Source organism: Strix uralensis, chromosome 3, assembly GCF_047716275.1.
Source record: "Strix uralensis isolate ZFMK-TIS-50842 chromosome 3, bStrUra1, whole genome shotgun sequence".
NCBI classification, from domain to species: Eukaryota; Metazoa; Chordata; class Aves; order Strigiformes; family Strigidae; genus Strix; species Strix uralensis.
In genome coordinates this window covers 84,184,591-84,200,575 of record NC_133974.1, presented here as the reverse complement: position 1 = coordinate 84,200,575, position 15,985 = coordinate 84,184,591, and the positions used below count along the sequence as shown (strand labels likewise).

The 15,985-nt window shown below is 38.5% G+C and overlaps 1 protein-coding gene across 2 annotated transcripts in view; it reads left to right on the top strand.

Annotated features, from left to right (window-relative positions):
- PCNX2 (pecanex 2) overlaps nt 1-15,985 on the top strand; it is a 161,367-nt gene that overhangs the window by 24,333 nt on the left and 121,049 nt on the right. For both annotated transcript variants that reach the window (XM_074863133.1, XM_074863134.1), the window contains 2 exons: nt 527-620; nt 13,825-13,960. In XM_074863133.1, coding sequence (XP_074719234.1) covers nt 527-620; nt 13,825-13,960 — 230 coding nt within the window. The remainder of the gene's footprint in view (nt 1-526; nt 621-13,824; nt 13,961-15,985) is intronic.

The window sequence follows — 15,985 nt, the reverse complement described above, 5'->3', positions numbered from 1 at the left end:
ACTTTGGTTTTCTGCCAGTTCCTCCTGGCCCTGCTTGCAGCCCTGCAGCTTCTGGTGTACTATGGGACTAAGAGCAGCAGCCGCCAGTCAGGCAGATGGCATGACCTCTGGGTCAATGAGCAGTGACCTTTCACTTTTTTGCTGTGTATGCAAGGAGGGAGTAGCAGTGGCTACAGTTTTAGCAGAATTTTTCCCTGCTTTGTACCTCCTGACCTCACCTTTGTGAACTGAAGGAAAAAAATCTGATGATTTCATGTTTTACAGTGAACTTACATTGATAGATGGGCTTTGCATTTACTTTACATACCTTTTAAATTTTCACTGTAATTTCTGTGTTTTGGCTGGTCTCTGGTTTTCAGTTGTTCAAATGTTAATCTGTTTTCTGAAGTCTAAAATAAGCGTAGTGCATAGACTGAAAACTGTATTTATGAATGTGCCTGACCTAAAATGTATTTTTTATAAACTTTGTGTGTAAAACATATTATCATATCACTGAACTGAATTTTCTCCTCTGTATTTTCTGAAGGGGAAATTAGATCCTGTTATTTAAAGGCTGGCTGTCAGAAGGAAGGACATTTTCGACATCAGCTGTCAAATTGTGATTGTATGTCAAATGCTCAGTAAGTAAGCCCTTATTTCTAGAAAAATTAAAAGTTTTCATTGCTAGAAGCTATGGAACTGATTATAGCTGTGAAAGATGCATGTGAAGAGTACTGGAGAAAGATGCATGTAGAGAGGAGTACTGGAGAATAAATGTGCTAACTTCTTCTAAAGATGTGAAAGTATGCATTTTTTTGTTTTATGCTAAAACAGTGACTGCTTTGTAAGAATATTGGTAAGGAAAAGTGAAAAAGAAAACCAGAACTACACAGAGTGCTTTCTTTACTTTCTGGGAATAGCCAAAGTCATGTGTGGAGATTATAAATAAGATTGTAAATAAAACAAAGTAAGTGGGACTGTTACCAGCTGTTCTCTCAACCTTGTCTTGCTCACTTTCCATGCTGGTTGGGTCCTTTGTAGATTTTTAGTGCTGTGTCAGTATCAGCTAGTGACATTGCTGCTAGAATCCACAGGAAGCAGAGCCTTTCACCTTGCATCAAATCTCTAATGATAGTTTGCCACTCTGAAAAGATATGTGAACGATTTTCTTTTTTTCAAAGGTCTTTTCAGAGTGGAAACGTGATCTGTTGTTTGCATATCTGTAAAAAGAATTTTAACTATTCATATGTGTTTATTAAATAATTTTATGTTTTTCATATTGTTATATAGCATTTGGAAAAGTTGAGTGAGGGGGTGAGAAGGGTCATTGTTAGTAGTAAATAGTGTTCTTCAAGTGTTTGGCTTTCAGTGGAGACTTTTGAAAAGCTTGGGACCGTGTTAAGAACAGTGTTAGCATTTAGATAGAACGGTATTATGAGAGACATAAGTATAATGCTTTTAATAGTGGGTGAAGATTAAAAAAAATAATAATTTGAGTTCATCCACAGTATAAATGTTCTGTCTGTCTTTAGCAAAATAGAAAAACCCAACCAGGTAGAGTTCAGTTTTGACCTAAAATCAAACATTACAGTTTGAGGCTATATAACTCTTGCAACTCTCTTCGTTTCACCTTGCACAAAATATTCCCCTCATCCTCCATCATCTAACTATGAACTTGAATCTGTCCTAAATTCAGAAATAGTTTACTATCCCCTGACGTTTATCAGTTAATCTGTTTTTTATCAGAAGAACAATCGTCCTTCTCATGTAAGAAGTCCTTCTGAATCTGTCTTTGCTAGATGCTTATGTGACATATCTGTCTTCCTGTACTATGTTAAATGTCATTTTTTAGTTTGAGGATTGCAGACCTCTAAGGATATTAATTATTTATACGGGGTCTGCTAAACATTGTTAACAAAAGCAAGTTCACATACTCTTTGCAGCCATTTACATGCATTTAATTTCCAAAGATCAGCACCTTTGCCAGAAATCTGAGAGTACAGTGGCAGTTCAGACTGGGGAACAGAACATATCAGCAAAGATGAGTGGGTTCCCTGGACTGTTTGTGTATGGGAGTCAATGGGAAGACAGAACACAAGAGCTTTTCCAAGAACAGAGCAGGATGAAGGAAAATACAAAGCAGAAGTTCACATGAAAAACAAGGAAAGAGGACAAGGAAGCATGAAGAGTGCTCAAGTTGGTGTTTGTAATATGTTTAGGCCAGAGAGATTAGTGAAAGCTGTTCGTTCAGTGGACAGTTCTTATGATCTGTGCACAGACTGAAGGGTAGCACAGGAAGGAGAGGGGTTTTGTTTTTAATTCAGGTGTTCACCATCAAGTAATTTTGTATTTAGACCATATGGAACACTTACAGCATATAGAAAATAGAGGGACAAATCTGCTTTAAAGACAGTTCAGGAATTGAGGCATCTTTCCTTCCCCCTTTCCCCTATCCCCTCCTGCAGGCTTGCACATCACTTATGTCAGGTTAGTTCCTTATCCATGATTAAAGATAAGCTAAATAATCACATTTATTAACTAATGATCTTTTTATTACTGAAGAAAAAGGCAACTAGAATAAAATAAAGCACAAGGCATAATCAGTGATTGCTTCAGTTACAGTCTGTCTGTGGAGAGCTCTTGACAGAAATTATTCCCCTTGAGGGTGGGCTCTCCTCTGGTGGTGATGTTCATTGTGCAAGTAGTCCATACCAACAGGAGATGCTGCTGTTATGAAAGGATATTAGAAAAGAGACATGGAAAGCACCTCTGAGATGTCCTTGGCTTATCTTCAGTCCCATCAGAAAGTTAACTAAGAAGACAATGACTCTGATGACAGTACTTCTTCACGAGTACTTGAGACAGTGTAGAAACAACAGCTTTAGGCTTGGTGTCTGAATACATTAATGAGTAATCCAAATTAGATTTTATGAGGATGCAGGAAAAAATTAATACCTCAACACAAGAGGTGGCATCCTTCTTCAATAGGAGGGATAGGGTTTTGGTCTTGGGGTGCCTAGATTTCAGAATCTAGAATAAGCTCATGGAGAACGATTGGTAGGTCTGCAGTAGATGTGTATAAGCTCTTAAGACACTTCTCACTGATCATGCTTGCTTTATAGTGTTAAGATTAAGCTGTTCCTAAAGGTAAAAGGTCAAACTGAGTTGAGCCAGTGGAGTAACTATGTGGACATGCATGGACTGTGCCCTGATGTGGTGCTCTATGAGGAGGAGAGTTGACCAGGTGATGGCAAGAGGCCTCTTGCTTGGGGCTGTGCTATTGAGAGAAACAGGAGATCAGAGGCGCTGGCATGCTAGGAGCTGTGGCACTTCTGGGTAGCACTGCCCCTGGTGAAGGGGGAAGGAATTTTGAGTGGGAAGGGTATGAACTCAGGCTGATTTGTCAAGAATAATGTAATTGCCTTATGAATTTGCCATAGGTAAATACCTTGTAACAAAGTTATGCAAAACTGGAGAAGATATTTAAATATTACTCAAAAGAAGTTATTAAAGAAGGCCTTGAGGCAGGCAGACTAATGTTTAATGATCTTAAATTCAAATTATAACTTGCTATTTCTGTCTATTGAGTTCTACTATTGTCTCCTCCAGTAGTAAAGTCTTAACCGGTCTGGCATTTCACAACAGATTATTACAAACTGAAATTAAAGTAGTATTTCTATGGCCTGTAAACATTTTATCTTATCTTCTTGGCCTGGCTTCTGAAATCCATTTCTCACAAATAATGCAAAACCTTAACAATGCTGCTCTGTCACAGAAGTGATGCTGTGTTATGGTTTTTTTTTGTTCTTTGCTTTTGCATGCTTCCTGCTCTTCCTTTGCTTGCAAAGGGCTGGTAAAGAGATGGACAACAATGGATTACAATGTGCCAGAGAAAGCAGATGTCTAAGTTTGAAGGAGTCTGTGCTTTCTTCCTTCAGAGGCTCCTTGACATTGGAAGCAATACTGTTTGAGGGAATTACACTTTCTCTTGTCAAATATCCGTGGGTGTGTCACCTCTTTTTGTTTCTGCAGTGTTGTGAGATGATCTTTGGAGTATTCTTCAGCTTATCAATATTAATATATATTCCACCAGATTATTTTGTTTTTGGTTTTGGTTTTTTTTTTTTTAGTTTTATCATTTGCATTTTCAACTATAGTAGTTGTCCTAATGAAAGATATTACCTGTACCTGCAATCTTTGTCCTGGAAATTTTCAGAGCTTCCTAATGTAGCATAAACAGTCTCTTATTAATAATTTCTAAATTCTTCCAGAGGTTACTGAGAATTAGAATTGTTTCAAATTGTCTCCATATTTGTCTCACACCAAATTGCCTCTCACTGGTCCAGCTTTTAAAATATTTAAAAACTGAAGTTAGCCAAGTTAAATTTAAAGGAGGTTTTTATGTTGTAATGATCACCAAAAAAGGATAATTCCTGTTTTCATCTTAACCCTCACTTTGACAGGTGATTCTTGCTACTGAGTTTGGTAAGTTATTTAAACATTGGCAGGTAGCTAGTCAGTTCCCCAATTATTGTCCACGTAATTACCCTGACCCTGCTTTTGTCTGTTATCTTGCCAGCAACACCTCTTGCCAGCAGTCCCTGTGGAATGGGTTCCCTGCTGAGCTAATTGCCTCTAAATTTGATGCTCCCATTACCTTGCCAACTTCACCTCTAGCCATAAATTGCTTTGTGACAAGCTTTGACAAGACAAAGTGTAAACTGTATTCTCATTTTATGGATTACATTAGAAACTAGTTACAGAAAGACATTTTGAATCTGTTTTGGAGTGAGAAATTGGAAATAGCTTTCTCATCCTGAAAACCATTCTTTTGCCTCATTGCATTAAGTTCTTTACCAGCCTTTGTCTCTCTTACAGTGAATCCTTAATGTTTCTATGCTGTGTGTTTTGAGTATGTACTTGGTTTATGGGAAGGCAGATAAGGATGGGAAAGTTCACATTTGTGTAAAATGGGTGCCTGGTATAAGCATGAACTGCTTTTTTGCACGGTTAGTTTGACTTCTCACCAAATGGCGACCAGGTTTACATCTTACCAGTGCAGAACAGTTACAATTTCAATTTAAATTCTTCCCATTAGATTGCCACGATTCAAAGTAAAAGCCACAATCACTAACAAGAACACATCCTTAAATAACAAGGTGAAATAATGTATTCATTGAAGCGCTGTTAAGGTGTACAGTTGTCTTCTGGGTCAGGAGAAACAAGATGGAGTTAAAACATGTCTTACAAATAAGGAGGTGTCACTCTGACTCACCTTTTCTGTCTGCTACTCTGACAGAAAGCAGATGTTTCCCAGGAATTTCTTTAATTACCTTGAATGTCTCTTGTAATTAACTGAGTCAGTTTTGAAAAGCAGTCAAAAAGGTAAATGTGAGCTATCATATTATCTAGGTATTACCTGTAAAGTGGCTCATAGATATCAATGAAAGCGTAAACCCCTAAAATTACAATAATTATAGTAGTAGAATTAATGATTTTTGCATGAGTTGCATGATCTGTCCCCAGTAGAGAGGCTAATAGGGCCATAAAGTATATATCAATGCCAATACATAAATTTAACAGCAATCTCATATTCTGTGCATAGTCACCGTAAAAGGCTAGTATATTTTTAAATGTTTAACGACTTTTCTAAATGTGCTTTCTTTGCATACTGATGTTCTTGTTTAGAAGGTTGAGAGCCTTCAGCATTTGTGTACATACATATTGAAGAAAAACGTGTCAGTATTTGATACCTCTTGATAATGTAGCTGTCCTCAACGTGTGTATGAAAATACTGCTTTGTTGTTCTAAATTATTTGAATATAAGAGGTTGATCTACAGGCATGTTGTCCTTCTGGGTTTCACATCTATGAAAAACTCTGTTCAACTAATGTAAACTGGTACTAAAATAATATACTACTTGAATGTAGAGCCTGTTTCAACTCCCGTTCCTTATATTCCAAAAAAAAAAGTTTATGATAAACTTGAAGGCACTAATGTAACACACTTTACTATTTGAATAGTTTCTATGTAGTTCTGCTCCTACTAGAAATGTATCCTAAATTTTTACTGTGTCTAGAATTGTGTTCTTAGTAATGAAAGGAATAGTGTTTGGAGAAACCTTGAACACAACATCCAATATCAAAATATAATACTGTTAGGTATAAAGTTGTTAAATAACTGGCTATATTCACATGATAATCTGCGAAATGCTCTAATGATGCTGCATTCAAATTATTTGTTCTTTCTGCTTTTCTGCTTCAAATAATTTTGCAGATATTTCCAATCAGGAATAAACTATCCAAAACTTCAATTGTACTGCCTGAAGCAGTTCACAGGCATGATAGCACTGTGAAACTCAGACGTTTTCCTCCGTAAGTTTTACTGATGATCTATCACAATGATTTTTATTTCAGCATAGCATTTTGCTAGCTAATGTGAAGAAATTTAATTTCAAGAAGGGATGGATTTATTTCAAAAAAATGTTTTGTATTTTCCCCATGCTGTTTTGCTCAGGTAAATTGCAGTTCATCTCTGACATGTTCATGGGTATTCAGATCTGAGATGAGAACAGATCATTAAAAATCATCCCTGAAGAGCATGACAGTGTAGGGTCATGCTAGATACTCAGTAGTATTCATGGGTGTTTGAGCACTTTTCTCTGCATCCTTGCCATTTTTTCTATTTAAAACACAGAGGTTTCTTTGGTGTGTGTACAGACATGTATTTGCTATGGTTAACTACACTTCCAAAATTATAGAAGGTGGTCCATACACAAAATCCTGATGTGGATATGTCCGTACCAACCTGGGAATGCTCTCTGTGTTAGCTGAAAAATTGAGATGTGTATAGCTCCAAGGAAAAATGTTTTTTGTGGAGGTTTTTTTCTTGAGTAGAAAAAAAGCTTAGCACTGCTTCTTGAGGATAAGCCAATTCTGTGTCTCAAATCAAGAATTAGATCTTCTAAAGCCAACTGGAGTAGTGCCCACACAAGCTGTGGAAGCATTTGGCCAGTTATATTTCTTTCAAGAAATATTCTGGGTTTTAGCATTTTAGTGAATGCAACTTATAAGAATTCTGCTTGTATTCTTGAGCCCATTTCCTTCTCTCCTGTGTTAAAACACCTGAGAAGAAAACTGTATTGAACCTTCCAGTTCTGTGCAGGATGGTATCATTATACACATGTATTGATTTTAAAGAGATAGAGTTGGTGTCTCTTCAGAATGTTCCAAGTTTTTACTGACAGCAACACAACATCGTGTTGCAAAAGCATTTGATTCATTCAAATGCATATATAGGTTTAAGTGCTGGACCTCTTGCTGCAGTTTATCACTTCATGTGTCTGGCAACCGTCAGCAGTAGCCATAAATTGCATCAGGAGGGTATTGTGCTGCATATGTGTAATAGAAGCTGGAGTTTAAATACGTGAGATAGGCCACAGAAATGGATGTATGGCATGCAGCTGAAATATTTGAGAACTGAAGCAGAAAGAATGATTGCCCAGCCTTCACAAAATATCCATCTTTCTATCTTAACTGTAGATTCTCCTTCCTGCCTAAGTGACACTTGGGCTTTCACTTGAAATCAATTGTACATATACACCTAACTTGCTGTATACTTTTAAAAAAATAATTATTCTATTTTCAGCCTTCTCCTGCTTTCTTGGTCATGTATCATTTTTAAATTTATGTAGATAATTATTAACATAATTTTATGTATATAAATGTATTTATGTATATTTTATTATTGCGCATGGTTCATCCATACCAATACAATTCATGCATTCATATTGCACTTTGCATGTTATGTCTGAGCAATTGGTCCTCTAAACTCCTCATGGTTTTAGATGAGGCTCTGACACTAAAACCAGGCTTCTAAGAAGCTATATTACAGTTTGAGTCTAAAATGCTTTGCAGTACAGATAAAGAACTCCATTAAGAAAAAAAATTTTGCCTAAATTTTTGTTTGCTTTGAGAATATTATTTTTTTCAGCAACAGCATGGCCAGTAAGTTAAAAAGAAGTAGTTGCAGCAAAACAGTGACTAACAAGTTCTAAGAATTTAAGTTACCTGCCAGTACAGCTGTGGAGTGCTTAGTGCTTCTGACCCTGGGCAAAAGTAATCAGTGAGTTAACTTATTTGATTTACACTCACATCCTTGAATAAGCTGCTTGAGTGCATTATACTATATGAAAGTATCTTATCTGAATGCCTCAGTGGTACTGTATGTCTCTTGTGTAAGTCCATTAATACTTCAGTATGTTCCCTGAACCTTTGCGGTTTATTCCCCAGGATAAAGTAGACATATAAATAGATTTTTTTTTTCATTTTCAGTGTTTCAAAATGCCATTTTAGAATGACTTTATCACTAAAACATCTTTATATTTCTCAGCAAGGTGACCCAAATAACAAAGATCACTCACTGCTCTAGTGATAGGCTGCTGACTCTTAAAGGTTTCTTAAAGCTGCTTGGCAGGTTGTGCAGTTCTGCAGCCGGGCACATTTTGAAATGGTTGCAACAAACGCTATATAGTTCCTTTTGGGATTCAGTGATTTCAGATGAACTGATCACCTGAGCATAGTGCTGCTTGAACATATAAATGAGTGTGATGCGTGTGTGCGTGTACACAGTAAAAACAGTAATGTTTGAATTATAATGAAGCCACTGATTTTTCTGAAAAGTACTTTTTACAAACTCAGTAGCATTTTCCTGCTTGCTTGCTTGCTAGGAACAGGAGGAAACCCTTGTGTTAGCTTGGCCAGTTAAAATCCTTTCTTATATTTGTAGGGGGTTTTAGCCCCCTTTTCACTCTGTGGACACAGAGCAGGGAAGCAAACTCGGGAGATGAGAGGGGGCGCTGCTGCCACATGATGGCAGCAAAATCCTGCTCAGGACTAGGAGCTTCGGTAGTCCTCCAGCTTTTGGGACTGTCTTCTCTTCCCCCACCCTTTCATAAGGAGAACTAAAAGGGATGTTTTAAAATACTCTGGAGATAATGGAACCGTGGGTGCTGTTAATACATTAATTCCAGTAAAGCTGCATCTTCTCAAAACGCATCCTCTGGTTTATTAGCTAGTAGATGCTGTTTGTTTTTAAAGTTATTAGTACATTTATCTTTGCTCTGAAATGTAATAGGCTTACAAATTATCAATTTACATGCTTGTTATCAAAACAAAAAAAAATCCGAGTACAGAGAAGTAAGGGTGTAATGCTTTCTGAATTAATTGTATTCTTTCTGAAACTATCATTTTCTTACCAAAAAAAGTGAAGAAGTGAAGATTGCCTTCCCCTTTTCCATGTTTGATATGACTGGGTTTGTCACATCACTATCCAGTCTTAATGCTGCTCTCACTTTTGCATATTTCAGTTTTCTTATCTATTTTAAGCTGCTTTTTAGTTTTTTAAGCCTTTTTATTATTTAGTAGTACAAATGGGGACTGTAAATCATCTGCTGCTTAGAAAGGCAATATCCACAACTAGTGGATTTAATCTCAATCCTAAATTGTGCAATACTGTGGTCAGATTAATGGTGGCAGCTTTGTAGTGGAGACCTGATGAGCAATGAGTAGAGATGTAGCAAGAGGCCTGTGTGATGAGGTGTAAAAGTTATTGGGACATGAAATGGTAGGGAGGCCATTTTAGGTGAGAAGGAGCAAAGCTGCTGAGGTGTAGTGGTAGGAAGACATAAGCAACAGCATTGAGTGACAGAGGCAGCGTTGGCAAGCTCTGGGCTGCTGCTGGTCCAGTACTTTCAGTGTCAGTTCAGATACCTGTGTTTGTACCACAAACTGACTGTCTTGAAAGTTAAGGGCATTTGGAATTCCCGCTATGTCATTAGCACTACCTGACTCTTGTACAACTGGATTGCTCAGATCTCAGTTCGGCAAGTACTTTGAATGCACCTCAGACCAATACCTCAGAAGTGATTGCTCACTAAATGTGGAGAAGGGGAGATTCCCAACTTGGAGCTTCGCTCTGGCTCTTCTTCAAATGTCACAGCCATAGCTGCTTTGACTTGAGTGGTGTTTTTAGTGAGTATTGCGAATAGCTTTTAGCTATATGATTTATTATCGCTGTGGATATTTGTTACACACTGTTAGGCTTTGTAGTGACCCAGACAGCTGCCTGAAGCAGTCTAGTGGGATCTTTCTGGCTTTAAGCACATGAGGACCAAGAAGAAGGTGCTTTGTTATTGTGACTGTTGTAATGTTGGTTACAAGGTTCCTTGTCCTTTCTCCTATATGCAGGTTAAAATGAAATTTAACCAAGACCTGCAAAACAACTTCATTAATGGGGAATTCTTTGTGGCATGCCTGTATAATAAGCTCACCTTGACAGATATTCAGACTTAAGGCTAGCTAATGCTTAACAAAGGGGATGACAGGCTGTGGCTTGGGCCAAATGGTCGGTGGTATAAGGCAACTGTCACAGACTAATCAGAGAGGGAAAAGGACGATTTTTCCAGTGCTATGTGGTTATACTAAAACATTCACAGTGTTGTATGATTGCTCAACTAGCTTATGTTTACTCAGTGTTCTTACAAAACTGAATTATGAGCCAGAAAAAAATTACTGATTTTATAACCAGTTACCGGTAGAGGGTGCTATGTATCTTTTGCATTTGATCAGCATCGTTGTATGTTTATCAAAGATATTTTTAGTTAATAATTTATTATTCAAAATTTAGTTCAATTATACCTTTGCTTACATTAGCAGTGCAGTTTACTGTAGTAGATATTGATAACATTAATTTGATTCTGCAAATGACCAGATTTTCTATTTAGCAAGATTCCATGTTATACTGTGATCAGGTCTGTTATAATGATTTTATGATTAGAGAGTGTTTGCTCCTATTTATATATGGTAATAAATTTATGGAATCTAGTTTATAGGCTTACAGAAACACAAACACCACCATTGCACTGGTATTTGCTCTGTGTCATAACAATGTCATCTGATGAGACATACAGCTTCTAAGTAGTTGTACAAGCAGTTCAGCATCAGGGGGGTAGCAAGTGAACGTCAGAATGTGTGGAAATTAGGGATAAGGAAGAAAAAAATGCCAAACAAGATCTGAGGGGAACAGAAGATGAGGAAAGAGTAAGAAGACACAGAGAGATGTGGCTGATGAATAAAAGGAGTAGGAGGCAGATGAAGCAGGATGATGGCTTCTGATGTTGGAACTACTGTTTTGCTAGCTCTGCCTTCCCAACTTCTCTGCCCTAATTGCCTTTTCAGGCCTACGAAGTTTTTGAATTTTTCCCACAGTCAGTGTCCCAGCTGCTTGCAGGCTCTTCTGCCAGTTGCTGATAGGGGGAACGATGGATTTTTTTCTGTAAACAGAAAACACCCTATGAGCTCTCTTGGCTTTTTGGTTTTCTTCAAGTCTGATGGGAGATGATTTGGTCTCTTATGTTTATTCTTGGAAGAAGTCTTATGAGTAAAAGAATTTTGATTTCTAAGAACTGATAGAGCTGAGTACCAGGGGAATATCTTGGCCTATCTATCTGTCCCTCTGCCATTTCCATTCTTGGTAAACGTGGGATAAAAGACATGGTCTAATCTAGAAATACTCTTGACTACACTTGGCTTTTGTAGAAAGACAGCTAAAGATGAAGAAAGATATTGGAGACTGACTCTTCGTTTAAGAAGGAAGGCATGAGCAGCCACTGTTCTATACCCCTGCTGTTTTATTGGGTCATGTTTTTGGGCAGGAATTCCTAGGGTAGTAGTGTTCCTCCATACCCTGGGCCGTGCTTGCCTTTTTCCTGCTGTGAACAGGGAGTCCCAGGGTTGCACCCACAATGACAAGGAACAGCACAGCTCATCCCAAGGAAAAAAAACCAACCAAACAAAAAAAATCCATTGGTTTCTTTCAAGCTGGACAAGGTCACCCTTCAGAATCTGCAAAAGGCATGGCTGTCCTCTGTAGTCCTTATCTGTGAGAATCTTCCACCTCGGAGGTATGCTTCTAGCCTTCCTCCCCTTTCTACCTGCCTAAATCTGTTGATTGAGATCCAGGATCTTGGATCTGTTCCCATCCCTTCTGTACTCTTTTGTTATTGACCACTGACAAGGTGCTAAACAAAGGAGATGTGCTCCCACAAAGGAGATACCTTCTTCCAGAGGGTTGCCTCGTGGCTGGGACATCACAGAATGGCTTGAGTTGGACCAAGTCCTCATTTCCTACTGGCCCCCAGAGGGAACATGACAGCTGTCCTGACTCTGTAGAGCAGATCATGCTTCTGCCTGTAGTAGGAGGAGTGGGGAGTGCAGGGGAAGCCATTAGGGTCAGGAACGTGGGGCGTCCTCTTTTCTACTCAGCTGGTAGCTCTGCTGGAGTGGCAGATGGTGAATATCAGGTCTGGGATCCAAGCCTGATAGCAATCAAGGCTTTGAAAAAACTAAACTGTCTGGCTCAGAGACCAGAGGCCTGATGGCTCCTCTGGTGACATCCCAAGGCTGCTCGTGTTCCTGTTGGTCCAGGCAGAGCTAGCAAGTCCTGGAGGGGAGAAGGAGAGAGCGCGTGTTTCAAGCTGTTGATGTGACTCTTCAGCCCTGCTTCTAAGTAATCCAGACACTGAACCTGATCCCAGTGCAGTGCTAGCCACTTCAGTGTAAGTTAACAGCCAGTTATGTACAGGACAGCCACAATTTTAAAGCCCCTTTTGTTGAGATTAACAAGGGTTCCGTGACAGGCTTGGAGAATTGGTGCCCAAAGACAAGGAAGGTTAACTAAAATTAATAAGGTGGCTTCGGGGCAAGCATAGGGTATGCAAGATGAGAGTTTTATTCTTTCCTCTGCCACAGGCTTCCTGGCTGAATGTAGGCAGATTGCTCTACTTTCTTCCTGCTTGTCTTTCCTTTATGGAAAATAGGAACAACAGGTATGAGTACCTTGCATGAGCACTGAAGTGTTTTCACCTCATGCAGTTATGAAAGTAATAAGAGCCCAAGGCAGGCATCCAGAGGCAGAGGGGTAATATGCTCAGAGCAGGGTGCCTGATATATAAACCCCGTTTGGAAGAGAATAAGCAAGTAGTATTCAAAATAGATCTTTTATCCAAGTAACAATTATTTCATTTCAATATAGTTCTTGCTGGGACCCAGTCAGTCATGTCATGGTAGCAAACCATTTTTGCAACCCAACAGATATTGCTGCCATATGTGCAGAAGATTTCCTCAAGTAAACCATTTAAGTGCTGTATCTACAACATAAAGCAGTAAACACGGGGCGGGGGAGGGGGAAAATAGCATCTTGCTCAGGGCCTTCCCAGGGTGAATTTATGCTCAGTACGTGGAATACCTGAGCTAGCCTTATGTGAATTAGCCCATGTATTTTTGTCATCCTGCTAGGGCAGAAGGAAGGTCTTGTAGCTTGAATTCTCAGTAGGGTAAATTAGTACTCACTGAATTCAGTGCAGATGAGGCCAGACTAGCTTAGTACCTAAGTGAGCTTGTTTGAAAGCTAATCCAGGATCTCTGCAGTAGCTACCCTGCAGTTTTGGTCTGTAAATATGCAGGTCTTGACCTGAATTATTGTCAGTGGACAGAAAAAGGCAATTCTGAAGTGTGATTTATTGTAAGTGTTCATCTCAGGATGAGAAAAATTATGGTAAAGAAGTATCTGTTTCTCTGCAGTGGATGCAGTAGACCATGTGTATCTAAATTTGGGCATTAACTGCTTTGTGGGCCTGGGCTAGATTTCAGGTTTGGAGGTGGAAGGCTTCATGTCCTGTGAGCCAACCAGTAATGTAGTTACAGGCTTCTTCCTGAAATGTTTCAGAAATACTAGAAAAATACTGCTTCTTAAAACAGTATTTTTCTTTCTCCCGTCTGTGCACAGTGAAATACAGTTCAGCTCCTCTAGTACTACCACTTCAGAGAGCCAAGAACCATCTTCTGGGGATCAAGCAGCAAGCGCACTTCAGCAGCAGCTCCTACTGATGGTGGCACGAAGGACCCTTTCAGAAAGCCCACGGGTACATTGTAATATCTCAGTTTCTAGCATTCTGATAAACTGCTTTATAAACAAATGCTGCAGGCTTGTTCCTGAGACAATTTTGTTGATTTTCTGTACTACTTTGCCTGGTGTATTGCTCATGTGGGAGAAGATGTATTTAATGTTGATGGATGCAATTCAGCTGCTTTCTACTGACACTGAGTAGTGTCCTAGGGGAGTAGTTAAAGACTCTGTCACCTAAAAAGTTGATCTTTTGTCTTCAGTCTTATGTCATTTGAAAGAAAGAAGACACAGCTGTTAGGATTTTGGACACACCACCAGATTTTAATAGTATGAAGTGTTTATTCCAGATTTGTTACTATCCTAAAACCTCATGTCTGTCTGGTTTTCCTTTTCTGAATTGGGCAACCAGACTTCTGGATGTCTGTTGTGGAATGTCAAAGCCACCTCCTCAATGCAGCTGGTAAAAGAAAAAGGCCTTCGGAGTTCAGTTTGTATGGTAATATGTGGACATACTTGAACTTTACGGTATTCGGGGTCTGTGACCAATGGCTTAAGGCTGTAATCTGTTTTTACAATTCCTTTTTATAATAGCTTTAACCTTTTCTTTTCTTCCATGGCAACTTCTAGTTTGATATTTATGAATAACCTTAGAATGCCAGTTAATTATCTTTCTTCTTAGATTTTGCACAGGAACTTAAAGCTAGAAGCAATTTGTATGAAGAAACTATTTTAAATTCAAAATCAGGAAATTATCCTGAATTGTGTATTTCAGATTTGGGCAGAGACTTTCATCTAAAGACTCAGATGTTATCCAGATATTTATAATCCTGTAAACTGCCTGTAAATTAGAGAACAATTATCATGCCTTCCCCCCCGCCCCCCCCCCCCTTCTGGGAAAACTGCACCATTAAGAAGTAAGACATATTGCTCAAGATCACATAGCAAGTTTGTAACAAGGCCAGGCAGTAATTTCAGAACTTTGTGGTTTCTGATTTTTTTCTTAAACATGAAATTCTGAGCCTGTGTAAGTCAGGAAAAGTTTTGTCATTGATTTCAATGAAGCTAGGGTTTCAGACTGTCTCTGACACCATATAATTTTATGAAGTGAATTTTTGTAAGCCCTTTTTTGATAGGAGGCACAATTAGACTTAGTGACTTGCTTAGGGCTAGTCACAGAGTTTCCCAAACACAGCTTCAAAATCTGACTCCAGCCCAGATACTGCAAGCCTCATGTAATGGACTTCATCCAAACGTTACAGTTCCTCAGGAGCCAAAATGTTCACTTACGCACTCAGTTAAATATGTCTTAAGCTGTTCCAAAGACTGAACAATCAGATCCTCAGGTGTTTTTAATGGACTCTTTGCCACCATTTTGATTTTTTTTTTTTGTTTAGTTATAGTGAGCAATCTAGATTAGATGACTTGAAGTTAATGATTGCAGTTGATTGTTTCACATTACTTTCTGTTGGGAAATAGGACCCAAGAGAAATAGAACTGTGCCAGTATTAGCAACTGTAATATTTTAAAATATATTTTTTCTTTAAAAATGCCCCAACTCCATAATTAAGTGACTTTTTAAAGTGGTACTAGTAGAAATATTAAAATTTGGAGTACTTAAACTACTTTTAGATTTTAAAATCAGTATGGGGAAGGGATTGCAATCAGTCTCACAGCTTTTAAATTACTTGGAATTGTTAATAAGTGAAAGAATGCCAAACAGCCCAACATCGTCTTGCATGTCTGAACACTCAGAAACATGAGTGAGTTTCTGTCCTGTGCCGATAGAGGCTGAGCTACCCAGCACTGCATGGTTGTACACTTTAGTCAATCAGAGGCATGAGGTAAAACGCATAAACTTCAATTTCTTTCTCCAGAGCTTAAGCTAGCCTGTTTTACCTCACATTTTTCAACTAACTGAGGATATCAATGAGTTGGTTCCCAGCTGACATGCAGCAATACATTGTTACATGTAAATTATGCATAAAATTTGCTTTCCAGGAAAGTGAAGATTAGAAATTATTCCAATAATCTGAGAGAAAAT